The sequence below is a fragment of the Urocitellus parryii genome, chromosome 5, assembly GCF_045843805.1.
Source record: "Urocitellus parryii isolate mUroPar1 chromosome 5, mUroPar1.hap1, whole genome shotgun sequence".
NCBI lineage: Eukaryota > Metazoa > Chordata > Mammalia > Rodentia > Sciuridae > Urocitellus > Urocitellus parryii.
The window spans coordinates 117,867,569-117,894,655 of NC_135535.1; the positions used below are offsets into that span (position 1 = coordinate 117,867,569).

At 45.2% G+C, this 27,087-nt stretch overlaps 1 protein-coding gene across 1 annotated transcript in view; it reads right to left on the minus strand.

Moving 5' to 3' along the window:
• Positions 1-26,154, minus strand: part of B4galnt3 (beta-1,4-N-acetyl-galactosaminyltransferase 3) — a 105,724-nt gene extending 79,570 nt beyond the window's left edge. The window contains exon 1 of the mRNA XM_026410981.2: positions 25,973-26,154. Within this exon, the coding sequence (XP_026266766.2) occupies positions 25,973-26,141 (169 nt within the window). The 5' untranslated portion in view covers positions 26,142-26,154. The remainder of the gene's footprint in view (positions 1-25,972) is intronic.
• Between the last annotated feature and the right edge of the window lie 933 nt (positions 26,155-27,087).

Sequence of the window (27,087 nt, forward strand, 5' to 3'; positions counted from 1 at the left end):
GACAATAAGGACACTCCACACAGGAGGTCACAGCCTATCCTTCCCAGCCACTCTCCACCACTCCTCTCAGGAGTCCTGTCTCCAGTCTTTGGTGTTTCTATCCCTTGCTCATTGACATGACTGGTGGCAAGGGGCTGATCTGTGAGTCTTCCTACCCCGGTTCTAATGCTCCCATTTCCAAGAGTACTAGGAGCTTCTAAGATGGGGAAAACCCTATCTCTCAGGAATTCTTCCAAGCCACACAAGTTACACCTGGATGTTGGCCTCAGTGCCTTAAGTGACGATCCCATGTGCTATGACCTGGATATGGTTTGAGTCTGTCCCCTAAGGGTTCATGATCTGGAAGCTTGGTTCCCACTGTGGCAGAAACATTAAAAAGTGGCCTAACAGAAAGTGGACCATGTCTGAGAAGGGATTAACGCTGATCTCAAAGAGTCCTGATAAGAGTGGGTTGTTAAAGAATCTACCACACCTACTTGGCCCCTTTGGTACACACCCAGTTTCCTTTCTGTTTCTCTGCCATGTTGTGATATCTGGTAGCTGGAGAGTTTATCACCCTGCTATTTAAACCCTGCAGTCACCAGACGAGTGAGCCAATAAAAACCTCTTATCATTACAAAATACCCAGCCTTGGGGATTCTGTTATAGACATAGAAATGGACTATTACACCATCCAATCCTTCATGGCTGCTATGAAGTGGTGGAAAATATGAGAAGAGGGAGAAGAGACTCCAGAATCATGGGAACTGTCTTCAGCTCTTAGCTGCTAAGCGCACTGTGAGGGATGCTTACGCAGAATTCTGTTTAACATAGGGGTTGGTCATTTGAGACCCCAGAGCCTGTAAAATGAACAATCTGATGATGCTAAGATCCTTTATACTTGAGAATAGATAATGGACCCTTTCCATAGATGATCTATCACACTCAGTGACTTGTAGGGAAGTACAGTTTGAGCTGAGCATAGTGGCACACACCAGTAATCTCAGAGGCTTGGCAGACTGAGACAGGAGGATCGTGAGTTCAAAACCAGCCTCAGCAAAAGCAAGGCACTAAGTAACTCAATAAGACCCTGTCTCTAAATAAAACACAAAATAGGGCTGGGGATGTGGCTTAGTGGCCAAGTGTCCCTGAGTTCAATCCCCAGTACCCCTGCCCCCCACGAAAAGTATGGCTTGCCTCTCCACTAAAGATCCTCCCATTGTTTGGACCATGTTTCCAGAAGATTTATAAAACTCACCACCCACCTCTATCCATTTTCACTGTTTATCTTTTTAAAACCCCTTCCAAGTCTCTATGATTTTTGTTTCAATCAAAGGAAAACTGCCTGAAGCTATATAACAAGTATGTGGATAAAAGCAGAAACCACTGAGTGGCTGAGATATTGTCATTGTTTTTAAAATTTCTGCTTTACCAGGTTGTGATTCTGTCTCTGCCTTCTCTCTCCACAGGGGCAACAGGTTCCCCTGTGACTTCATTTCTCTGAGGTATCTGAGAAGAGTTGTTAATCTTTCACTCTGTTCAGCTTTTCACTTGTTAGGACAGACAGAGTGCTAACATCTGAGCTCCCTACATGCTGAACTTGTTTTTTTTTTTTTTTTTTTTAAGTTTCCTAGTATGCAGGTCTAGTATACAGCCAGTGTGAAGACCACTGTTCTTGTCATTCTTAGCTGTCATTTGGGCCCTAGAGACTACAATTCTGAGGTCATTCACTCACTGAGTCATGATTTCTTCACATCTCTTGTTCCTGGATGACACATTTGTAAACACCACCAGGAAGTGGAGAGAGAAAACTCATTGAAGTGGTCAAGTAATTCATAGATCCTTCACATTATCTATTGATCCGGCACCCATTTCCCATAGCTGGTTCCTCCCTCCACTTCTCTCGAGTTTAGCTGCCCTGGGACTATCAGTACCTCTTTCCTCTCCCAGCTCACCCTTCCTAGTGAATGTGGTAGCCTCCTTGCCCATCAGGCGAGGATCCTCCTCATGCCCTTAGCGCATCCTTGTTGGTTCCCTCTGTCTTCATCCTCCCTCATCTCCACATCTAAGTCCTTCACATCATTTAAAACCCAGTTCAAGACCCACCTCCAACACAAAGCCTTCCTCCTCTATGATAAATTTTATTTCTTGTAAAGTGGTTTCTGGATGCTGGGGAGAACATGTCAAGGGGAGGTAAATTTTTTTTATTGTCTATATTTTATCTTTGAAAGAACAATTTAGTTCTTGGAATACTAACTGGATAGAAGTCATGCTTCTTTGTGTCCCCTGCAGCCCATGTGGTATACCACATGAGCAAATGCTTATTGACTGGACCTGAACACACAGAACAGGTACCACTGGAAAGGCCTGGGGTCACTACAGGGGCAAGTTGGCATCCTCCAGCATGAAACTTTTTCATTTTCTTCTCTTTCTTATTGCCTCTTTCTCTGTTCCTTTTCCCATTACTAGCCCTCCCTAATGTAATCTGTTTAGTTTTTGGTTGTTGCTTGTTTTTTTTTCAGTGCTGGGGATTGAACCCATGGGTTGTCACATGCTGGGCAAGCGCTCTACCACTGGACTACATCCCTAACCCCCGGTATAATCTTTGGACCAGCCAGGGGCCCACAGGCATTCTGGTCATTACTTCTCTGTGTACTTCCTCTTCGTTGCCTTTTTTTTTTTCAAGAAGAAAAAGAACACACAAAATTTATTACATGCCTAAAGCATGGGAGTATTAAACTCTCTTCATTACCTTTTATTTCTGGAATCATCCCATCATAAAAGAAAGTGTACCCCTGAGATTCTCTATCTTGGCTGTTCTTTATAATCGCCTGGAGGCTGATGCTTAGCTCCCCCTCCTCTCAAATCTCAGTGATTGACTTGGGATCAGATCTTGGAGTGGATGTGGGGGTGGGGGGGAGTGTGCACACATGTGTGCTGGGGATGGAACCCAGGGCCTCACTCATGCTAGGCAAGTGCTTCCCACTGAGCCACACCCCTGGCTTATTGTGAATAAAGCTAGAGGTTTTAAAGTTCCTCGGGTGTTTCAGATGTGCAGTCAGGTTAGGAACCAATGGGACAGATCTAGGGTTTCAAACTGCAGCCTTCTCAGGTAAGAGGGATAGGCCCCCAGGGCACAGGACCTGGCAGACATCACTGGCACTAGGGTAAGGACCGGTGCATCATTATGTCTGACATCTCAGCCCCAGCAGGACCCTCACTGACAAAGTGGAGAAGCCAGCTTGTTGGGAAAGGCAGGGAGAAGAAAGATTTGTTAACAGAGGAATGCTGGGATCATGCGCTCTTGGTGGGAATAGAGGGAAGATTCAAGGAGGTACCACATGAAAAGCAGCTGGCACAGGATTCATTCTCAATAAATGTCAGGTTTTACACTGATATAGTATTTTTATATTCAGATTATTTGCACAAGAAGGAGTGCCAAGCAAAATGAGTTCTATTTTGTAGATGTGGAAAGAGAAGTTTAAAGAGACAAAGTAACTTTCCTGTATTTCCACCTCCCAGCCCACCCTCAGGGCCAGCTCACTGTGCTGGCCAACTGGCCTGCACTCCATTATAGTAGCATTAACAGTTAAGATCTGAATGCTTGGGGCTGGGGCTGGGGCTGGGGCTGGGGCTGGGGCTCAGTGGAAGCACACTTGCTCAGCAAGGGTGAGGCACTGGGTTCGATTTTCAGCACCGCATAAAAATAAATAAAATATAGGTCTGTCAACAACTGAAAAAAAATTTTTTTAAAAAGATGTGAATGCTCAAATCTGACTGAAAAGATGATTCATCATGAAACCTTTGAACAAAGTGAGTAGTCTCTCTGAACTTCAGTTTTATCTCCTATAAAATGGGAACAATAGAAAGATTCCTGTACCTCATGGGACCATCGCAAATATTAAGGGAGATCATACCCATCAAGTGCATTATTATTATTACAGTTCTGCTTCAGCACTTACCACCCTGCCTTGTAAAACAGTTTACTTCTTACCTGATCCCTAGGACACTTTCTTCAAGCTTGTAAACTCCCTCTATTTTTTAATTACTTCTTAAAAGAAATACATCATGCATATAAAAGAATCTATACAGATGGTTTAAAGAATAATATCTCTCAGCTTATGAAGCAGGCATAATCAATTGCTTTGAAGCCCTCTGTACCTCTCTTCAATTGCATACCTAACTCTTTCCCTAGAAATAACTGCCTGCCTGAACTTTGTTTCCTTGAGGGTTTTTGTTTGCTCGCTTGCTTTAGTGGTGCTGCCGACAGAGCCCAGGACCTCATGCTACACAAGTGCTCCATCACTGAGTCACACTCCCAGCCCTTTTTGTTTGTTTGTTTGTTTTTAAATAATTTTATATTTTATTTATTTTTTTAATGTGGTGCTGAGGATTGAACCCAGGGTCTTGCACACGCGAGTCAAGCGCTCTACCACTGAGCCATAACCCCAGCCCCTGTTTTGTTTTTAAACCAAATATAGATGAACCCCAGAAACCAGATTTGGGCTCGCAGTTTCAGAGGTTCAGTTCATAGTCAACAAGCTCCACTGCTCTGGGCCTGAGGTGAAGATGAACATCAAGAGGGAAGGGTGCTGTGGAGGACAGATGCTTCGCTCACGGCAGCCAGGAAGCAGAGAAGAGACGGCAAGGTGCCAGAGATAAAATAAAATCCCAAAGGCATGCTCCCAGTGACTCCTTCCTCCAGCCAAACCCTGCCTGCTAGTTGTCCCCCAGTACGTGGTCTTTTCAAATTATTAACCCATCAAATGAGTTAATCCTCTGATTAGGTGATAGCTCTCGTAATCTAATCATTTCACCCTGCACATTCCTGCATCACCATAGGAGGTTTCATATCCAAACCATACAACCTGTAGTCCTAGCTTCTTGGGAGACTGAGGCAGGAGGATCACTTGAGTGCGGCAGTTCAAGGTCAGCCAACATACAGAGACCCCACCTCCAAATAAATAAATATACACATGTATGCATAGATAATTATATAAATGAGAGGGTAACTATCCTAGCAGAACTAGAACCAGGTTTTTTTTTTTTTTGACTTCTTAGTTACTTAAACTTAGGTGAAATTCTCTGGGCTTCAGTTTCCTCATCTGTAAAAAGAAGAGGAGCTCAATGTTCTCTAATTCCCTTCCAGCATAAAGTACACAATTAACCTAGGAGATGTTTCTTGGGCTGGGAGCTGGCAGTTATGAATGACTGTAGCAAACTGCTAAAGAACATCAGAACTTCCCAACAGTTGTGCATGGCTCATGGGTGGGCTTCAAACGGGTAATAGATGTGCCAAAGTATCAACTCTTTGGGGTAGCATAAACCTAGGACTGGCTGCATCCAATCACAGAAGCTCTTATCTCTACTCATGAATGGTACAAATATTATCTTTTCTTATCATTTACTTGAATGCCAATTGAGAAAGACTAAAAAGCATTAAATTCGATTTTTAGCTTCATGTTAAGTGGGAGGCTGCACTTACCCTGTAAATCCAAGATGGTTTGCTCCCTAATGCCCCTTCCTGCCCCTTTTTGGATTCTTACTGGCCTATTCTACTGGATGCCATTATCAATATTTCCTGGTGTCCAAAGTAACCTGGAAAGACGAGTGAGTCAGAGGATGAAAATACCTTAATGCAAGAAGGAGAAAGGAAGCCTTGGAGAATGGCCTCAAGGTCCCACCCTCTGGGAAGAACTCTTTTCCCAGGCTTTCTCTGCAGCAGAGGCAGAGACAGGAATGTGGTCCCAGAGCAGAGGGGTATGGCTGCATCCAGGGATCCCTGTAAGAAGACTGAGACCTCCCCACAAGTCATCCCAGCCCAGCTGCCTGGGCCCAGCCACAGCTGTTGGCAGGGAGTCTCCAGGTCTAAAATTAGCCTACAGCTCTCCACCCAGGCAGTTCCACCACTCACTCTGGCAGACAGGGGCCCTGTGGTGAGGTAATGACTGGAAGGCTGTCTGCCCTGCCCCAGGACAACGAGGGGTTAGGAGAAGGCAGCACAAAGAAACTGCCCACTCTTCCATCATGGCCAGCCTCTGGCTAGGCTCTGAAAAACACATGAACAGCTAGGCATCTGGCTGCTGGGGGCGTGGGCGTGGGGGGGTGCCTTGGCTTTCCTTCTGCTCTTCTCCACATCTGCATCCACGGGGTACACCCTGTCCCGGCCTTAACTCCAGGCGCACCAAGGAATGGAAAACAAGCTTACTGAAAGCTTTCGATGTGCCAGGTTTTCAACTCACCATCACAACCTTTTGTGAGGTCAGGATCATTATTCCCATTACACACAACACCACGGGGATGCTCATCAGACTAGTTGACCCTAGTCGGTAAGCCTGAAGGAGGAATCCAGAAGTGCCTTCCCTTGTCTTTTAGAGGGGAAATCTGCTTCCCAGAGGGGCACCTCTAGCAGAGGCTCCCTCCCCAAAGCAAAGCCCATGACTCACTAACTCCCACCTCTAGTTCCCTCCACTCCTGATGGTCTGGTCAGGAGGCCTGCAGTGGAAACTGCCAAAATAAGCGGCCAATTCCTTGGTCAGTCCATGGCAGAAGTCCCTCCCATCCCTGGGCTATGCACACAGTGGCATTTATGCATTTATGTGATGGCTGCCCAGCAGGCAGGGAGGAATAGGGGGCCAGGCCAGGCCCTGGGGTGGGGACTGGACCAGTCCATAGCCCAGAAGTACAGAGGAGGACTATGAGAAAGATGACCGTAGTCACCATGGCCTGTGGAAATGCCCACCAGATTACTGAGCCTCTCCCAGAGATACTCTAAAGGATTATCACCACAGTTCAACCAGCCTCAGCCCCTCCCTCACAGCCCCCACCTAGGGAACCCACCCTTCTACCCTGGAGGAAAGAAGAAAGTGTGAGAAGGGGAAGGTGGAGGACCACCACTGTGTCTGGGGATAAGCTGGGCCCAGCTGCCCTCCTGCCAGACTGAGAAGGCTGCACAGCTAAATGTGGGCAGAGCCAGGATCTGAACCTATGCATCTTCCCTGAGTCTGGTTTTCCAATCTTTCTCCATCTACATCCAATTCAGAATCTTCAGAGATGAGGAAAAATAGCATTTTCTTTGGAAATAATGTCAGAGTCAGAGGGGACCTCAAAAACCATGTAGTTAAGCCTCTGCATTTACAAAAAAAGGAAACCGAGACCCCAGTACTGCAAAAAAGAACACGATACGTGCCTTTCCCCACACTCCCCATCTTTTAAACACTTACTGGCCTCAGAAGTGAGGTACATCAGTAAAGCCAGGAGAACCCTGACCTGACTCTCCATGGACAAAACACATAAAGCATAAAACTTTTGAGGAGTAACCAAAACAGCAAATTACCAGTGATTTATGTTTTCACCACTCTCCCCTCTGTGTTCTCTAACAGCTACAGCAACTCTTCCTTACCACAGAGCAAAGATGTTGATGCAGGAGGTGGTGCCAATAGGAGAGCTGTAGTGTTTGGTACCAGGATGGCTGCTGAATCCCCCTCCCTCAAGGCTGAAGTGCTGAACCAGGAAAAAAGAACATCTATTGAAATCCACTCACCACCAAATGACACCGATAGGCACCGGAACACACTGTAATCCCAATGACTGAGGAGGCTGAGGCTGGAGGATCAAAAGTTTGAGGCCAGCCTAGGCAACATAGCAAGATCCTATCTCAAAATTTTAAAAAGGGCCAGGTGCAGTGGTGGTGCACGCTGTAATCCCAGCAGCTCAGTAGGCTGAGGAAGGAGGATCATGAGTTCAAAACCAGCCTCAGCAACTTAGCAAGGCGCAAGGCACCAAACAACTCAGAAAGAAGATATCTCCAAATAAAATATTTTTAAAAGGCTGGGGATGTGGCTCAGTGGTTAAGTGTACCTGGGTTCAACCCCTGGTACAAAAAAAAAAAAAAATTTTTTTTTAAAGGACTGGGGAGAGGCTGGGGATGTGGCTCAAGCAGTAGCACATTCTTCTGGCATGCGCGAGGCACTGGGTTAGATCCTCAACACCACATAAAAGATAAAATAAAGATATTGTGTCCACCTTAAAAAAAAACTAAAAAATAAATATTAAAAAAAAAAGGACTGGGGAGGTAGTACTCAGTTAAGCACCCCTGGGTTCAATCCCCAGTACCCACCCCCCAAAAAACTCACCTAAAGTCAATTAATATTCCTAAACTCTAAACTGCCCCTACTACCCTTTCATAGGAATAAAACTAGCTTCCTTCTTTGTTAAAGGAGGCAACTTGACACTCCCTTGGCCAGTGCTGTCTCCCGTTTCTGCTGGCATAAGAAGTCCCAATAGAGTCTTGTTCTCTTCACAGTGTTTTTGCCTGATTCTTCTGATGGAGAGGACAAGAACCCACTGAGCCAGTAACACAACCACTGAAGTTCACAGTTTGAGCACAATGGGCGACTTCTATGTTCTCTTTTAGCCCAGACTCCTATGACTATCTAAGGCTTTTACTTTCCTCTGACAAATCTCAGTTGATGGCACAAGTTCACCGACTTCCCTTGCTGGTTTCTTCTCAGGTCTCATCCTCCTGGACCTTTCAGTTACTTGCTCATCTTGCCCCTATCAAAATTCCTGGGGCTGGGAAACAGCTCAGTGGTTGATCATTGGCCTAGCATGCCCCAGGCCCTGTGCTCCATCCCCAGCACCACACCCTCACAAAAGGATTCCTTAGAAGTATGATCCCCTTCCCCACACTTCTTTAATTGTGCATTTTGTCCCTGTCATTGACCAGTGACTGGCACCCATGGTAGGCAATTCCTTTTTCAATGAACAGATTCAAAATCCTCTGCCTTTATCTTAATAGCTCTGTTAGTCCAAAGAACACCAGCTCACTCTAACGGAGGGATCTGGGCAGAGTGGTACAGGGACACCATCACAGCCACAGCCATGTATCAAAATGCCCCCAGCAAGATCTAAATCACTCCAGACAGGCACAGTGGCGCACACCTTCAATCTCAGCTAATCAGGAGGCTCAAGTAGCAGGATCACAAGTCCAAGACCAGCCTAGGCAGCTTAGCAAGACCTTGTCTCAAAATTAAAAATAAAAAGAGCTAGCTCAATAGTAAGTACCCCTGGGTTCAATCCCCAGTGGCATTTTTTAAAAAAAAATTGAGTTAAGTTACTCCAGAGATTCTAGAGTATATATCATGTGGCCTGCTGAGCTTCTGAACCATCCCATATACCTTACCTAGTGCAGGTGGTCAGAACAGTCTTGTGAGTCTCCCAACTCACTTCAGTGATAAGATAGGTAAACTTCATGAGATCTGTCAGTGCCAGCCCCCTCTTGCTTTAGTTTCTCCTCTTAATAAGGGGTAGCAAGCTGTGCTTCCTTTCTTCTCAGCAAACTCCAGAACTCTTCCTTCCATGGGGGTCTCATTTCTACTTTCAATGCCCCATAGGAACCATTAAGCAGCAACAGAGGACAACTTCCCAGATGGGTGGAAAAGGACCAAACTTCCTTCAAGAAGAAGAGAGGTGGAACCTCTGATCCTAAAATGCCAGACTGCAGAGAAAGGTCCTACAGAAAACAAAGTACCACTGTTCTCCCTCACCTTCTGCTCCTCTCACGTGACTGGTTCATGAAACCCCTGCCAACTGGGGAAAGTGTTCATTGCTCTGAAACTCTTCAAGCTTTCTTAGCAATGTAAAGAATCAGAAAAAAATATATAGAAAAACAACTCTTTCATGACAATTTTTTCCCTTGCATGGGGGGGGGGCGGGAGTTGCTAGAAGAAATTATTTCAGTGGAGCTTTCCACCCCACCTGCCTCTCAGGTCTTCTGATTTCTCAACATAAGAAGCCTAATCACTTCTAGCAAGCCAAACGTTACAGTTTAGGTATGAGGTGTCCCCCAAAAGCTCACGTGTGAAATAAGGCAAGAAAGTTTAGAGGTGAAATGATTGAGTTGTGACAGCTTTAAACTAGTCAGTGCATTAAACCACTTGAATAGATTAACTGGATGGTGGAACTGGAGACAGGTGGAGTGTGGCTAGAGACAGGTCCCTGGGGGCGTGCCTTTGGGGTTTATATTTTGTCCCTGGTGAGTGGAATTACTCTCAGCGTGTTCTCTCTCTCACCATCCTGATTGCCATGTCCTGAGCTGTTTTCCTCAGCCACACCCTTCTGCCTTGATGTTCTGTCCCAGAGCAAGAGTCAGCTGTCTATGGGCTGAGACCTCTGAAACCGTGAGCCCCAAATAAACTTCCTCCGCTAAAAATGTTCTGGTCAGGTCTTTTGGTGGCAACAGCAAAATAACTAAAACACTAAGTTACATATAAAATGTTTATCTTGGTAAATTAACAAAAAAAAACTACTTTAGATTTATAAAGGCTGCTAAATAATTTCATAATTGTTCCCCCCCCCCAAAAAAAATCACAATATACTTCCGTTTCCCAGAAATTGAACTGCCTTCCACTTTAGTTTTTCTATCAACACACACCTGGGTAGTGTATAACCTCTTTTCTCAAAGTGGTAAACACCATTTCCAATTTGACAGCTCTTGCTTCATTAAATATCCCCCCAATAATGGCCAGGTGGTGGTTCCTGAGTCATATAATTAAAGCTTTACACCTGTAGAATGTTCCTTATGTAAATATTTTTCTAATTTTCACGCATCAAGATTGAACTCTTATTCAAAATGCTAAATCAACCTGGAGCATTATTTGATCGCCTTCTCTTTGTAATCATCCAAACATGAGCTGAACCCACTTGTTGCCACCTCCCTGTGTTTTTTAACTTGTCACCCACTTCATCCCCCCCCTCCCCCCCGGGAGTACATTACCAGTGATGTACTTTTACTTGCTACCTAAGACCAGGATTATGAAAACTCAGCCCACATCAACTTGTATCTTTTTACAAAAGACTGTATGTTTTAAATGTTTTATTACATCTTTCTACCAAAGTGTTTCATGATTCAAGTGTCCCAGGATTCTTTGGATTTGAAATCAACTTCATCCATTCTATTTCTCAACTCTCAATTCAACAAAGTGAGATAACACAGCATGAATCCATTTGTGCTTTTTAATTTTTTTTTCGTTTTTTAAAGAAGCACCAGTAGCTGGGGATATAGCTCAGTTGGTAGAGAGCTTGCCTCACATGTACAAGGCCCTGGGTTCAATCCCCAGCACCATCAAAAAAAAAAAAGAAGCAGCAGCTCTACCCTGGAATAGGCCCTGTTTGCAGGATGGGAGCCTACAACAAAGGGATCCGTTGCTTGAGGAACATCAAATCTTTATTTATTTATTTATTTATTTATTTGTACCAAGGATTGAACCCAGGGGAACTTGACCACTGAGCCACATCCCCAGCCCTCTTTTATATTTTATTTAGAGAGAGTTCTCGCTAAGTTGCTTAGGGCCTCACCAAGTTGCTGAAGCTGGCTCTGAACTTGTGATCCTCCTGCCTCAGCCTCCACACCCAGCTAGGAACATCAGATCATGCCCCTTGCAATGGGAGAATTAAACAGCAACAAGAACTTCTTTGAAGGCTACTCTCAACCATTAATATGAAAGCAGAGTATCACCAGAGAACTTTCAGGAAACCCATAGATTGCCCCCAACAGTAGTTGAACTGAGAACATGATCCACCCCCAAACTAAGTGCCAATAACTCCAGTTGGCTCACTGGTAAGAAAAGATTAATGAGGGCTGGAGATACAGTTCAGTGGTAGTGGGCTTGCCTGGCATGCACTGGGCACTGGTATAGATCTACAGCACCACAGATCCGGCTGGGCGCAGAGGCGCAGGCCTATAATCCCAGACATTCAAGAGGCTGAGGTAAGAAGATTGTGAGTTCAAAGCCAGCCTCAGCAACTTGGAGAGGTATTTAGCAACTCAGTGAAACCTTGTCTCTACATAAAATACAGGAAAGGGCTGGGGGTGTGACCCAGTGGTTAAGCACCCGTGGGTTCAATTCCCAGTACCCCCCCAAAAAAAATAGTCAGGGAAGGTGATTTACGCCTATAATCCCTGTGAGTTGGGAGGCTGAGGCAGGAGGATCTAAATTCCAGGCCAGCCTGGGCAATTTAGCAAGATCCTTTTTTATCTCAAAAAATAAAAAGGCCTGGGGGTATGGCTCAGTAGAGTGCTTACCTTAGCATGTGTGAGGTCCTGGGTCCAATCTCCAGTATGATAATGATGATGATGATGATGATGATGGAGGAGGAGGAGGAGGAGGAGGAGCATTCTCAGCAAACAAAAAGGGAAGGAGTAAAGTGAATGAAAAGTGGTACAAGTGGTGCAACGAGCAGTCTACCCATCAGAATTTCTTAGCCTGGCACTGTCATCTGAGCAGGTTGACTAAAACTCTCTAGGTCTTAAATTCTTCATTGTTAAAATCAGGAGGTTAAGCAAATTTTATTTTAAGGGGGCAACTCAAGTCAATTCATAGCAACTACCTGGGGAGCTGGGTTGACAAACACTCCAAGGTTGCATCGGAGCTCAGTAAAAGAAATTGCATGTTGTACCGGAGGAGTCTGCAATGGGCCCACACATTAGCCATCTCAGAATTAAAAATATATGTGGGTTGGGGGTGTAGATCAGCAATAGAGTGTGCCCTTAGCATACATGATGCCCTCGGTTTGATCCCTAGCATGAGAGAGAGACAGAGAGAGAGAGAGAACACTATTCCTGTCATAGAATTATTTATGATATGGGAGAGACAGCACCCTAAAACCAATCAAAATAATGGGGGGGGGGGGAATTCTCTGACATAAGGATGCTGATTCCTAATGGGGTTGTGGGGGAGCATGGGAGGGTTAGATGAACTCTAGATAGGGCAAAGGCATGGGGGGGAGGGAGAGGCATGGGGGCAGAAAAGACGGTGGAATGACATAGACATCATTACTCTAAGTATATGTATGGAGACACGAATGGTGTGACTATACCTTGTGTACAACCAGAGATATGAAAAGTTGTGTTCTATATGTGTAATATGACATGTAATGCATTCTACTGTCATATATAACAAATTAGAATTAAAATTTAAAAAAAAAGAATGAAGGGGGCTTTAATAGTCAACTAAACAAAGTAGGTACTATTAAGAGTCCCATTAGCTAGGTGCAGTGGTGCATGTCTGTATTCCCAGCAACTTGGGAGGCTTAGGCAGGAGGATTACAAATTCAAGGTAAGCCTGGGCAACTGAGCAAGACCCTGTCTCAAAACAGAAAATAAAAAGGGTAGGGGAAAGCCAGGCATAGTGGTGCACGCCTATAATCCCAACAGCTGGAGAGGCTGAAGCAGGAGAATCATTAATTCAAAGCCAGCCTCAACAAAAGTGAGGCACTAAGCAACTCAGTGAGACCCTGTCTCTAAATAAAATACAAACAGGGCTGGAGAGATGGCTCAGTGGCTGAGTGCCCCTGAGTTCAATCCCAGGTACCAAAAGAAAAAGAGAGGGAGATGTAGCTTGTAGATCAGGGGTACAATACCCCTGAATTTAATCCCAAGTATTGGAAAAATAATTTTCATTTTACAGGAAAGGAACTGGCTCAGTAATCTATTGGAGCTGGGGCTCAAACTCAGGAAGGATGGCTTCACAGCCTTTTTCTTGACCACTTAGCCAGGATGAAGGAAGGTGTGCAGACTCAGTGCTAAGTTAGCTGCCTGCCTCTTGCTGGCATTCCATCAAAGCCTGTAGGGAAGGAGAAGCAAATTTCCCTAACCAGGGACTCTTGAGCCATCTTTGGCTTCTCTATCAATCTAGCTGGAATATACAACACCAACCCAAATGAAGTAGAAGTGAAGAAAACTGAACACTCAACTGTAAATTTCAGACAACTTTAGTGAAAAGAAATTCCAAAAAGGGCTATCTCAGCTCATTCTCAGATATTTGAGGAAGGGTCCAGGGAAGTGATGGGTTAACAGAGCAGGCAGAGTTTTGAAAGGCAAGCAGAAGGGCTGTCATGATCCTGGATGAGCAAAGGCAAAAAGGCGAGAGAAAACCAATCCAAGGCCCAACTCTGGTTCTGCAACAAAAGTGATGGTGTTGCCGCTGTTCTCTGGTTGCCTTATATGCTCTTCTGCATCTCCTAGCAGTAGAACTGCTTTCTGGCTTTTTCTCCCACCTAACATCTGTCCGCTGCAACTAAAGGATACATTGAACATGGAGAGAATGTTCCCAAGTCAATCAGACTCTCAGTACTTACCACATTACATGCTTGGATAAAGCACTCAGGTAGAGTTACTAACTATGGTCTCATGGACAGGGTCAGGGTACCTGTGTACCTGTGGACCTCTCCCCAAAATTCTAGGCAAAATATCTGGAGGTGCAATGGACAAACTTCTGGGGAGAGGGTCAACTGTTTTTTCCTCAGATTCTTTTTTTTTAAATATTATTTTAGTTGTGGATGGACACAATATCTTTATTTTTATGTGGTGCTGAGGATTAAACCCAGTGCCTCACACAGGTGAGGCAAGTGCTCCACCACTGAGCTTTAGCCCCAGCCCTCTTCATCAGATTCTTACAGTTTAATGGGATCAACAAAAGGTTAAAAAAAAAATCTCTGCAGATGTGGGCATGGGGATGATGCCCAGGTCTAGCACTCCAAAAATTCACAATCTCATGGGGAAAGACAAATTCAAACATAAATAACTCTGATGCAAGGCAGACTTTGATAAGTGCACTAATGGAGGTACCCCCCCAAAAAAAAATCCTATCTGGGAAGGGAGAGCAGAAGTTAATCCCAGCTGGACTTTCAATAGGACACCCAGCCCCCTCCCCATACTACTTTTGGGATCCAGGTTTGTAATGAGGGAAGAACAACCTCTATCAGTTTCTCCCAAGGTCTAGATAGAGCCTTTAGCCAACACCTTTTTCAAGCACTCCCCATGGAGAGCTCAAAGTCTGAGAGTAACTCCTGCCACTAGGGAGAGGACATTGTTCTCAGGACAACAAGAAGGGCAGGAGGAGTGCTTAACCTGAAAACCAGCAATGACCCTGCTCTACATTTGCTTCCTCTCTACCCAGCTCCCATTTGCTAATCCCGGATGCCCACAGGTGCTTCATTGTGTCCTCTACCCCTAAAATATCTGCTTTAGGAATGTCACTTCTTGGAAAGCCCCCTCACCCTCCAAGCTAGTCTTTTCTCACACCTCCATCCGGTCCCTCTTCACAACCATCATGGTTTTCTCCCCCAGGAAAAAAAATCCCCATCTGAAATTCTTAACTATTTCTTGATGTCATTATTACTTGTCTTTTCTTCCCTACAAATGAAGGCTCCATGAGGGCAAAGACTTTAAATTTCCCATTCCTTCCCACATCCCTAATACCTAGAACATTGCCTATCATTTAATGGGTGCTCAAAAAACATTGGTTGAATGATTGTGTCTTCTTGTCCCTTTTGTATTCTTCTGCAGGACCAGCATGGTAACCAAGTCTCACGGGGAGGACTATGCAAGAAGAAATAGACATTTTTTTTTTTCCTCATGAGAACATTTTGAGATGTGGGGTGGGCAAGGCAGACCTTATTGAAACGATCATGGCAGAGTGCAGGCAGAGAACCATGTGTGAAATCCAGAACTTTAGTATTTTCTCCCATTCTACATTAGCTCTGTCTCTAAACTCTTGTCACTTCCTTCCTTGACATGTTTCAGCTTTCATCGATCCCCTTTTCAGCTGGATGCTCATCACCCACCATTTGATGATATAAAAAACCACGTGAGTGACCGATGTACGTCAAGTCATCTTACAAACTTCCAGTAGCTAATCTACCTGTAGTCACCATTCCTAAGACATTGTTGGTCAATAAATATTTCAAGAATTAAAATACAAATTAGTAGATAAAAAAAGACTCCATAATGAGGTTGCTACCACCTTTTCAGCCTCATCTCCTTCATTCCATGTGAGCCTCTGCACTACAGAACTTGGGTTCCCATAACTTTTATCTAAACAAATGCTTCATCGGGGAATATTCACCTTTGCTTAGACACACATACTCCGATAATCACAGACTGCTGGAGAAGGAGGAGATCTTAATTGAAGCCAAAGGACTTCCTTTTTGAATACAGTAAAATCACTGTATGAAGTATAGCTAACTTATTTTTATTGACTTAAACTCTTCATAAAGTAAAAGAAATCACCAAGGGCCAAAACATGAAGATGTGACAATCCTGTCTTCAGCAGAAGATACTGATCACATCAGCAAGCACATGCTAATGCTCTGGCAGTCCCTTAGACAAAACAATAACTTAGAAAACAGATTAGATCAAATTAATTTTTTATAAACTTTAAAACCTTAAGATTAATACAGTATTTTAAGAGATGTAACAAGTTTGAAATAGAACCAAATAAGACTTACAGACCCTCCCAAAATATAAGTCACTAGAATAAAATAAATGGGATAGAAGTCTCTCCCTCGATTTCTCTTCCTCTTATTTCTCCCCCATCTTCTGCTGCTACTAAAAGTCATTCATTTGGGATATACCTCCATCTCCATGCCCCTTTGCCCAGGCCTTTAGCAGAAATGGAAAAAAAAGGAGAACCAGGGACTGAGAATGAGTATTGGCACTTTGTCTCTGGTTCCAGAGGAAATCCTCACTGTCCTCCTACTGGTGGTCCGCCAGTGAGAACAGCTGACTGGTTAGGGCGGGTGTGCATGAGCAATGCTGCACACATCCATTTGAACACTGGGTTGGCAGGCAGGCTGGAAAGGAGTGGATCAGAGGATTTGTAAGAAGATCCCATCAGGGAGATCTTTAATCCTCTAGGCAACTGCTGTGTGGAGACCATGTTGTCAAAGATGACCTTGGAGGCCAAAGTGGCCAGAGGGCCTGGGATAACTGCCACCTCCTGGTTCAGGCAACTGAGTCTTGAAAGACCAGTGCCAGAACGCCAAAGATAGACTGTGCCCTTGGCCCCTGAGTGGCACAGGAAAGTGCCAAACCTACTCTTGAAAGAGGCATCCCTTTCCAAAGATTATGAAACTAAAGCCTTCACAAGCCGAGTGCAGTGATGTAAGCCTATAATCCCAGCTACTTGGGGGGCCGAGGCAAAGGAGGATTGCAAGTTCAAGTTCAAGGCCAGCCTGGGCAGTTTAGTAGAATTCAGTCTCAAAACAAAAACAAACAAACAAAACTCCATGTTTTTTTTTTTTAACCAAATAATACAAAAGTTTTATTTGGTTATTTCAAGTTTATTATGTTCCTTTAAAATACAATATACTACATTAATATTATGTTTTAACCATTTAATGCAAATTTATTTTACCTAAATCTATTGCTCATGGTAACTCAGTTACAGAGCTAGGATTTTAAACTAAGAAAACTGCCTAGCATTTCTTCAGTCTGTGTTAGTCAGCTTTTTTGTCCATTGCTGTGACAAAATACCTGAAAATATCGACTTAAAAGAGGAAACCTGCCAGGCCCAGTGGCGCATGGGAGGCTGAGGATTGCAAGTTCAAAGCCAGCCTCAGCAACTTAGCAAGACCTTGTCTCAAAATAAAAAAGAAAAAGGGCAAGGGACGTGGCTGAGTGGTAAAACACCCTGAGCCAATCCCTGGTACAAGAAAAAAAAAAGGGGGGGGGGGACAAAACATTTATTTTGGCTCATAGTTTCAGAAGTTTCAGTCCATGGTCTCTCAACTAAATTGTTTCTGTGCAAGGCAGAACATCAGACTGGTAAAACAAGGTTATTTACCTCATGGTGGCTAGGAAGCAGAAAGAGCTTGCTTTATGACAAACTCCTCTCCCTAAATCCATTAAGCTATAAGTCCATAAACAGTTTACTCTATTGATAAGGCTAAAGCCCTCATGATCCAGTCATCTTCCAAAGGCCCCATCTCTGAACACAGCTGCCTTGGGGATCAAATCTTCAACATAAGCGCCTTTGGGGGGCTGGGGATGTGGCTCAAGCGGTAGCACGCTCGTCTGGCATGCGTGCGGCCCGGGTTCGATCCTCAGCACCACATACAAACAAAGAGCCTTTGGGGGAAATTTCAAATTCAAACCATAACAGAGTTCCTGAAGTCCTCATACTTCAGGGGACATGCAGCAAAGTGGCAAATTACTGTGTCCCAATTGTGCCCTGGTACATCCTCCAAAATATCTCTTTCTCATCAAAAACCTTTTCCTCCTACCAGGCCAAGTGAGTGGCACATGCCTGTAATCTCAGCAGCTTGACAGGCTAAAGCAGGATGATCAGGAGTTCAAAGTCAGCCTCAGCAAAAGTGAGGCACTAAACACTTAGTGAGACCCTGTCTCTAAATAAAATACAAAAAAGGGCTGGGGATGTAGCTCAGTGGTAGAATCCCCCTGAGTTCAATCCCCAGTACCCGCCCCCCCCCAAAAATGAACTAACCACCCTTTGCCTCCTAGCCTACCCCCAAATCCCCATTGCAAGTTTTTGCTCAAAATGAGGATTAAAGATGAAAGCAGTAAAAAAGAATGGTTAGAGGATGTGTATTTGGTGGCAGGTGCTGGACATGATGGCCTAGTGACTGTGGTAGGACTAGACAGAGAAGTTGAAGAAGTATTGGCAAAAGGGCCAACTGGGGCATGGATCTAATCATACCTGCCCGCCCAGCCATTCTCCAGTTTCTACCAGACTGCAAACTCTGAAGGGAAAGTGATGGGAAATAGCACTCACTGAGTTTCTAACTTCTTTTAAATCTAACCCAGCACCTATTGTAAACTTCTGTTATAAGCAAAGCTCTCACAGGGAGGGCATTCAAACCCCACGACCAAAATGAAGCATCTGAAGTTTGGGAATGAATAAGTACTGGATATGAGGTCCCACAACTGGTGAATAATAGATCTCAGATTTGAACCCTACCCTAACTTCAAATTCCACAATCTTTCCACTCAGTACCCGCCAAAAAAGTGGTATTCCATAAATAATTTGCTTTAAGTTTTAAAATGAGTCACCTCTGCCACCATTCAAGATTTGCAAAATAAAAATTGAAAAATATATATCACTCAGTTTCCAGGGCACTTATATATAAAGTCCCTTGGAATGTCATTGCTCTATTCCTTTCTTTCTTTTTCTTTTCCCATCCCTCTTAGGCCCTCTTCCCAGGCCCTAATGCCACAAAGCACAATTTTATCCACTATAAAGTGGGACATAAGCATAGCCTCTGCCAGGCAAAGCAAAAACACAGTTTAAAAGAAGAAATCAGGGGCTGGGATTGTACCTCAGTGGTAGAGTGCTTGCCTCGCACGAGTGAGGCCCTGGGTTCAATCCTCAGCACCACATAAAAACAAATAAAAATAAAGATACTGTGTCCATCTACAACTATAAAAAAAAAAAATGGTAGAAGAAGCATATGCAGTCTCCTCTCTGGGCCTGTTTTTCTCAGCTGTTTAAAAAGGGGCAGAATCTCTAATGTTTGTGCCTGTGTCCATAAGCCTCAGGCCAGGCAACAGCCACAGATCTTCATGTTCATAGTTTCCCTGGTGGTCTGAGGGTCTTCCTCCTACACCTTTGGGTGGGGTGGTATCCACATGACGAACTTTTTAGGTCTCCAGATTTCCTGGCCAACATCTTCATTGTTTTACCTGTCAGGGGTGCCTCAAACTTTATTGAATTTGCTTTGTGCTTATGTCATTTTTTTCAGCAACAGTGGCTCAGGCCCCAACATCTCTCATCAAATTTCAACCTCTCCATAGTCTTTTGATGCCAAAGTTGATATAATCCAATTTTTTCCCCTTTTTTTTGTGGTGGTAAGGATCAAACCCAGGATCATTCTACTTCTGAGCTATATCCCAACCATTTAGCAAGACAGGGTCTTGCTAAATTGCTGAGGCTGGCCTTGAAAATGTGATCCTCCTGCCTCAGCCAACCAAGTAGCTGGGATTACAGGGATGTGCCAACATGCCTGGCTCAACTTTTCAATTAGCCTAAGTAAAGATGGCGAGGGGAAAAGACCATGAAAATAATTTCCCAGCTTTTGGGAATTTTAATTCTATAATTCTTGTCTTAAGAATTCCAAAATCCAGCCAAGTACAATGGCACACATCTGTAATCCCTGTGGCCTGGGAGGCTGATATAGGAGAGTTGCAAGTTCAAAGCCAGCCTCAGCAACTTAGTGAGGCCCTAAGCAACTCAGCAAGAACCTGACTCTAAATAAAATATAAAAAAGGGCTGGGGATGTGACTCGGTGGTAAAGTGCCCCTATGTTCAATTCCTAGTGCCAAAAAAAAGTGTGAGGGGGGAGTGCTAGAAATATAGCTCAGTGGTAGAATAGTTTAGAATGCTTGCCCAACCTATGTGAGTCCCTGGGTCTGAACTTCAAGACCACACACACACACACAGATAATTAAAATTTTTATTTTTGTTTATCTAATGGCTACTTTAATATTCAAAGCAGAACATAAAAGTGTAAAAATTTAAAGATCTACTGTCACCAGGCAAGGCAGTGCACACCTATAATGCCAGCAATTTAAGAGACTGGGGCAGGAAGATCATGAATTTGAGGTCAACCTCAGCAACTTAGCAAGACTCTGTCTCAAAATTTAAAAAATTTTAAAAAAGGACTGTAGCTCAGTAATAAAGCCCCCCCAAGGTTCAATTCCCAATACAAAAAAAAAAAAAAACAAACAAAAAACTGTCATCTTTGCTCAGAATGTATAACATATTCATTCAGCCCAACTCATCCAAATTTTTCTTCTTCCAGTAGTAGTAGTATTTTATATCAGCTAATCTATAAATAAATACTACTTCTTCCAGTAGTAGTATTTTATATTAGCTAATCTATAAATCTATTAATTATGTGGCTCACAAGGTCAAAGGGGGATTACCTGAAGGTTGAAATGTATCATTGGCCTAGTTTGGACCTCATCGTCTTTAGACACAAAGAAAAGCGCTTGTGGAAAATTTAAAAAGGGAAGTTTCTAAGAGTGACGAAACTCTTAAAGAACTAGACAGTGAGCAGCTGACTCCAAGAACAGCCTCTAGGTCCCCTTCCAAAGCAAACTTGCTATGGCGGCTGCTCTGCTCTGCTTCATAAAGCTCAGCACTAAAGGGCAAGACCAGGCTCTGTGGCCTGGAAAATTACTGCAGCATACTTACCTACCAGGCTCTCCTAAAACCGGCAGAGAAGTGTCTATTTCAGAAGACCTCATGCTACAAAGCAATGATAACCATGCCAGGTGTCCAAATAACTCCTAGGACAGCGAGTGGCAAGCAGCCCCAGTGCCTCCAAGTAGGAGAATGGGACCTTAACTCAGATGAGAGTCCTTGGGTGGTGGGGAGGATAAAGACAGTGGATGTGTTGCTGAGATGCTGCTGGCCACATCAGATCAGAGGCTGTTCTAGGGAAAGGACAGATACCAAATGTGGATATGATCTGCTATTGTCACACACATTCCTGCTACAGGCAATTCGAGGTCCAAAGAAAGCATGCTTTATAAATGAAAAAACATTGATGGTCTAATTCTTACCTTTGATTTGTATGCAAATGCTATTACGGATTCTAAGTACATAGTACAAGGAACAAGAATTTCTAGGTTCTAATCCTAGAATAGGCACAGATAAACAGATATCTGCTAGTGGAAAATATCAGGTGCTTGGAAATTCAGAGCTGACTGTTCATAACCAGGAAGTACCTATGTGAGTACTTAGTATGTGCCCAGAATTAAATAATTTGAAGATGCACACAGCAGGCAGGTCAAACAAATATCAATGTAAAGAAAGGTAAGTAGGACACAGGAAAAAGACCCAGAGGTTCCATGGGAAAGAGAAGCAGCCCAGCCAGGCTGCATGAGACGTGGTCCCAGCCCACAAGAAGCACACAAGACAGTTGTGCCCTGCCTCTGCTCTAAGTTTCAACTCTAAGCCACATTATCCCTCCTAGGCCCACACATCTGTCTCATTTGCTTCTCCCTCCCTCCCTGTGTCTCAGATTACTGCTCTGCCCGGGGTTACCTCTGTTACTGGAGGGTTTGTATCCTTTCCAAAGCAGAGTGGCTGTGGTGACCCAGGAGCTGAAGTGCCTGCCTGACATCTGTGGGTGTGCCTCCCTTAGCCCACTCAAGTCAATCACAAATCATAAGGGCCAACCAGAGAGATGATGTATAGACAGAAGGCAGCAAAAGCCAATTAGTTCCTGAGCTTGAGAGCAATTTGGGATCCTGGTAAATCTGGCACATAAGCAGGGACATGCCAAACCCACCTTTGGGAGATCTAGAAGGAGGCCAGTGCACAATATCCCTTTGCCCTGGCTTTCTGCCCAAATTGTTCTCTCTTGGATATAGCTCCAAGTTGATCCCAGCAGTGGGTCAATTATAGAGCAAAGAACATTTTAGTCCAGATCTTTACCTTCAAGCAAAACCCTAGCTAATCCAATCTGAACAAATGGGTATAACTTGTTAAAACCTGCCTAGATATATAATCTTTAACTTCCAATAACAGTTTGTTCCCAGAGCTGCTTTTCAGCCAGTATACACCAGTATAGCTATATCAGGTATTAAAATACTGAGCTGGGCATGATGGCATACAACTGTATTCTCACTGACTCAGGAGGCTGAGGCAGGAGGATCACAAGTTCAAAGCCAGCCTCTGCAACTTAGTGAAGCCCGCAAGACCCTGTCTCAAAATAAAATATAAAAAGGACTGGGGATGTGGCTCAGCAGTTAGGTGCCCCTGGCACCAAAAGGAAAAAAAAAAATTAAAAGATTATTATTCAAAATTTTTCACAATTAGCACCATTCTTTACTCTTCTTTCTACTTTTTTGTCCTACCCAACCTAGTTGCTCCATATTCCCAAACACTAAATTTTCCCTGATGCTTAGTCTTTGTTTATGCTGTTTTTTTCTCCCTGTTTTTTTCTCTTTCTGGAATCCATCAAAATAATATCAGCTCAGACAGGAGTTGTGGCTCAGTGGTAGAGTGCTCGTCTAGCATGCATGAGGCACGGGTTTGATCCTTGGCACCACATAAAAATAAAAAATAAAGATATTGTGTCCATCTAAAATTAAAAAATAAATATTTAAAAAAGAATCTATCAGCTCCTCAGGATCTCTACAAATGTCCCCACTTTCATGAAATGGATTGAAAGCTATACTCCATTTCCAGAAGCATCACAAAAAACATCTAGGTTCTACATTTGGAAAACTTGATGACTATTTCATAATCTGATTCTTTTTATATAAACACATTGCTCTCATCCTAGATAGAAAGTAATAGAGAGCAGAAACTATATCATGGTCATCACATCTAAATGACTTAACACAATAGGTATGCATTAAATAAATATGTGTAAATAAGTGAGTGCACATCCCTAATTCTTTTGTCCAAGGGATCCATTTTCTATTTTTTAATGATTTTGGTTGTTTTTTCTCTGAATGCTAGCCCAACTGTGGCTGTTATCTTTTTCTACATATGGAACCCAAATTGCACACCATACATATCTTAAAACTACTGGGTTATTTCATGAAGATGAAGCAGGAAGGAAGCATGCTCCCCTGTCATTACTTTACCACCCTGGAGTTTGTGACTGCCATCTCTCTGTACACTTCTTCCAGCGCTAGACCAATACGCCCCTCACACAGGGACAGGCAAATGACAGGTTCTGGGCAATGAAGGCTGGCCTTACAGATGACAGGCAAGCTGGTGGTAGAGTGAGTTGGCAGAGATTGCTAGAAAGAGGAGGCAGAGTGGCTTTTTGGGAAGCAGGGCCAAGATGGGGTTCTGGTTGTCATGGTCAAGGGCCCGGAGTACAGTACTGGAAGGGGCAGTTTTACTACTCTTGTTGCCAATGATGTGGGGTGTGGAGGAGGGAATGTTAGCAACCTCTTTCCTATCTCTTCTTTCCCAATTTCTTTTCCCCAAATCTCCCTTCAAAGAAATAGCTGTGAGCTGATAATAAGAGCTATAGGACAGGAAGGAACTTTGATGCAAAATGTCAGGGGTTTTTAAACAACAAAAAAGAGATGGGGGGCAAGGTGCCAGAAACCACCTCCACTATCTAAATCTCATCCCATAAGGAAATCAAGGAAAGAGCTGAACACTTTGCATAGCAGATGGATTCCAGGGTTCTAGGAGACTGAGAAAAGGAAAGAAGAGATCCATCAGCACCCAGGCTCAACCTCTTGATAAAAATTACAGGGAAACAGAAAGCCAGTTCTGGAATAGGAAGTTGGGAGCATTTTTCTGGAGGAGGTTTGGAAGAAGAAAAAAAAAAAAGAATAAGAAAACCAAGTCAGATTCATCCACTAGTGGAACCCAACAGACCCAAGAACTGACTGCTTAGGATGTGAAAATCAACAGGAGATAACAACTGGAAGCCAGAGTGTGAGATCATTATCATGGCAAACAGGTTTTTGGTCTTGGAGGAGTAAGCACACCCGAAGTAAAAGAAAAGTAGGGATGGGGAGAAAGGAGGTCACTGACTTCGGAGTCACACACACACAAAAAAAAACTGCCTTCCTCTCTGTCTTTAATTTGTGCAGAAGATCCTAATGACTGTCACATGAACAAAATGAAGGCCACACAGGGAAGGTGTATCCCTCCCAGGCCTCCCACCTGTGTACACTGGAACAGAGCTCAGCTACTTGGGACTGAGTAGCCTTGTGTAGGTAGAGGTTCAAGGGAGGGAAGAACTAGCTATGAGAAGGCAGTCTGGGCTTATCAGAATTCTCCTAGGTAGAGCTGTGGGACTGTGGCTGAACACAGTTTTCCTCCCTATATTTTGAGATCTCTGGGCCTGGAAGTGCTCAAGTGGCAAAGGTTATACAATATTAGGATCCAAACTAAAAGGGACCTTGGAGATCATTTAGACTAAATTTCTTTGACCTGAAAAACTGTCACTTTCTCCCTTGATTGCCCAAGTTACTTTGCTTGGTGACAAAGTCAGTCTTAACACAACCAGAATGATCTCCACTGGCACAGAGTAAAGAGGTTAGGCCTTAAATATATATTTCTAACCTGAACCCACTCAGTTACTGTTCTTAGTAATTCCCTCTTTTGGGCCACAGGAGGAGGCAAAGCACCACACCCAACTCTGGGGAGAGGAGTTAACACAAATACAGGTCAGAGCATTTTCTCCGAGGTTTAAGGAAAGGGGAAGTGAAGTCATGGGATTCAATGAGCTAGAACTTTGAACCAGGGTCCGGCAGGCAGGGGAAGGGCACCTCACCATTCTGGGAATTTCTCCACTCCTTGTGGCTATTACATTGATCTTTTACTTTCTTAAGTCCATCAAAAGTCCATTGAAAGGCACTTTGGGGAGAGTCACACCTTTTGAAGTAGGGAAAGAGACTGTTTCCTCCCATTTTTTTTTTTTTTTAGGAGGAAATTGAGGCACAGAAACATCAAGTGACTTCGGTAAAGTTAAAGATAGACATAATAATCTACCCACTACCGGGTCCACTGTGCTGTCCCTCCTCTTCTGAAGTTTGCAGATTCTGTAGGATTTGCAAGGAGGGCTTCAGAAAACTAGCAGGAGGTGACCTGAAAGAGAAGTAGGGACTGCGCAGCGAGGTGGTGGGAAACTTGAGAGTACAGGCTGGGAGCCGGGTGAAGCATGGGGTGGGGGAAGATGGGGTGGCTCTCCGAGGAATTATTCAAAAAGAACCCAAGAAGACACAGCAGGAGGGGTGGGTAAACTTTGGGTCGCTCCGACTGGAGCGCATGGCCTCGGTGGAGACCGTCCAGGGCATACTACAACCGAACCTCAAGCCCACGCGTGGACCGCGCGTTTCTTTCCGGCGGAGCTGCAAGCCTGGAGAGGTGGGAGGTGCCCCAGGTCTCAGCCAGCGTTTTGGCAGGGCAAACCTGGAGCCGCCTCGTGTCCTCTCCGAGGGGAGAAACGAGAAGCCCCGAGAATGTCCCGGCCCCACATGGCCCGAAAGGCAGAGCCAGGCTCGGGAATTCGGAGGTCCGGCCCTGAAGCTGCTCCCCACCCGCGTCCGCCTCTCTCCCCCAGTAGCGCGGGGCGGCGCCGGGCACCTGGAGACGAAAACGAGTTGGACATCGAGTCCCAGGTTGACGCTGTTCCCCCCAACGCGCGAGCCACGGGTGCCGCCTCCTCCCACCTCGGCGCTGTCCCTCGCCCCGCGGCTACTTACTCCGGTTCAGGGGGTTCCCGCCGACCTGGGCCGACGCCACCAGTTCCAGATACAGAGTCCAGAGCCCCACGGACACCACCGCGAGTACCAGCAGCAGCCGGAAGCGCCTCCGCAGCAGCTTGACCGGGCGCAGGAGCAGCAGGAGCAGCGCGGCCCGGGGGCTCCCCATGGCGCTGCGCCGAGGCGGCCGCCGCCAGCGCGGGCTGCTCCCCACCCAGCCTCCGCCCCCCGGCCGGGCCCAGCGCCCAGGGCGCCCGGAGCCCCAGCCCCAGCCCAGCGTCTCAGGGCTGCGCCGAGGCCGTCTTCCCCGGCCGCTCTCCAGCGGGGCTCCTGTTCATGCTCTGAGCCAGGGGTCTCAGGCTGCGCGGGCGCCTCAAAGGTCTCTCTCCACAGCAAAGCCCGGCTCCTCCTCCACTGAGTGTCCTCAAGGCTCCGCTCTCCACTCCACGCCTCTCCTTGTCGCAAGCTCGCTGCCGCCCTCCCTCCTCGTTCGCTCGCTCGCTCGCTCGCTCTTACACGCTGCCCAGAAGGAGGCTTCCCTGGGTGCCCGCCCGTCGCCTTCCTGTCCTCTCTCCTCCTCCAGCTCTGGCGGTTTCTCCCGGCTCTGGGCACTACCTCACACCCCACCTGTCCCGCCTCCGCCGAAGCCCCGCCCCCGGAGCACAGGTGGGCTCCGCCCCTGACGAGCCCAGGGAAGGGGAAGAGCCCCTCTGAGGGCACCGGGTGGAGGTGGAGCCGAAGTACAGATCCCTGGTGCCTCCGCGCACTGAGGATGGGTTGGGTAAAGGAGGGGTGAGTTATGATCAGGATTCTGTGACTGAGGGAAACCGAGTCACCGCCGAAGCCCTTGATGGTGTTCCTCCCAAGCGGAAAAGTGGAGCGGAGGCCCGTTCATATTGGGGTGATACCCATGGCTTTTACTTCAAAGCCTTTCATTGCCTACAATGACCCTGCTCCCTACTTAAGGAAACAGGAGTGGGCATGATATGAGTCGGACGCAATTATACACTTAATACAGCCCTACTTCTTTTTTCAAGGTCAGTTTTGAAGACCCTCCCTTCCCGGCTTCAGTCACATCTCTGAGAGGCCCTGAGGGAAACCCCAACAAGTGATTT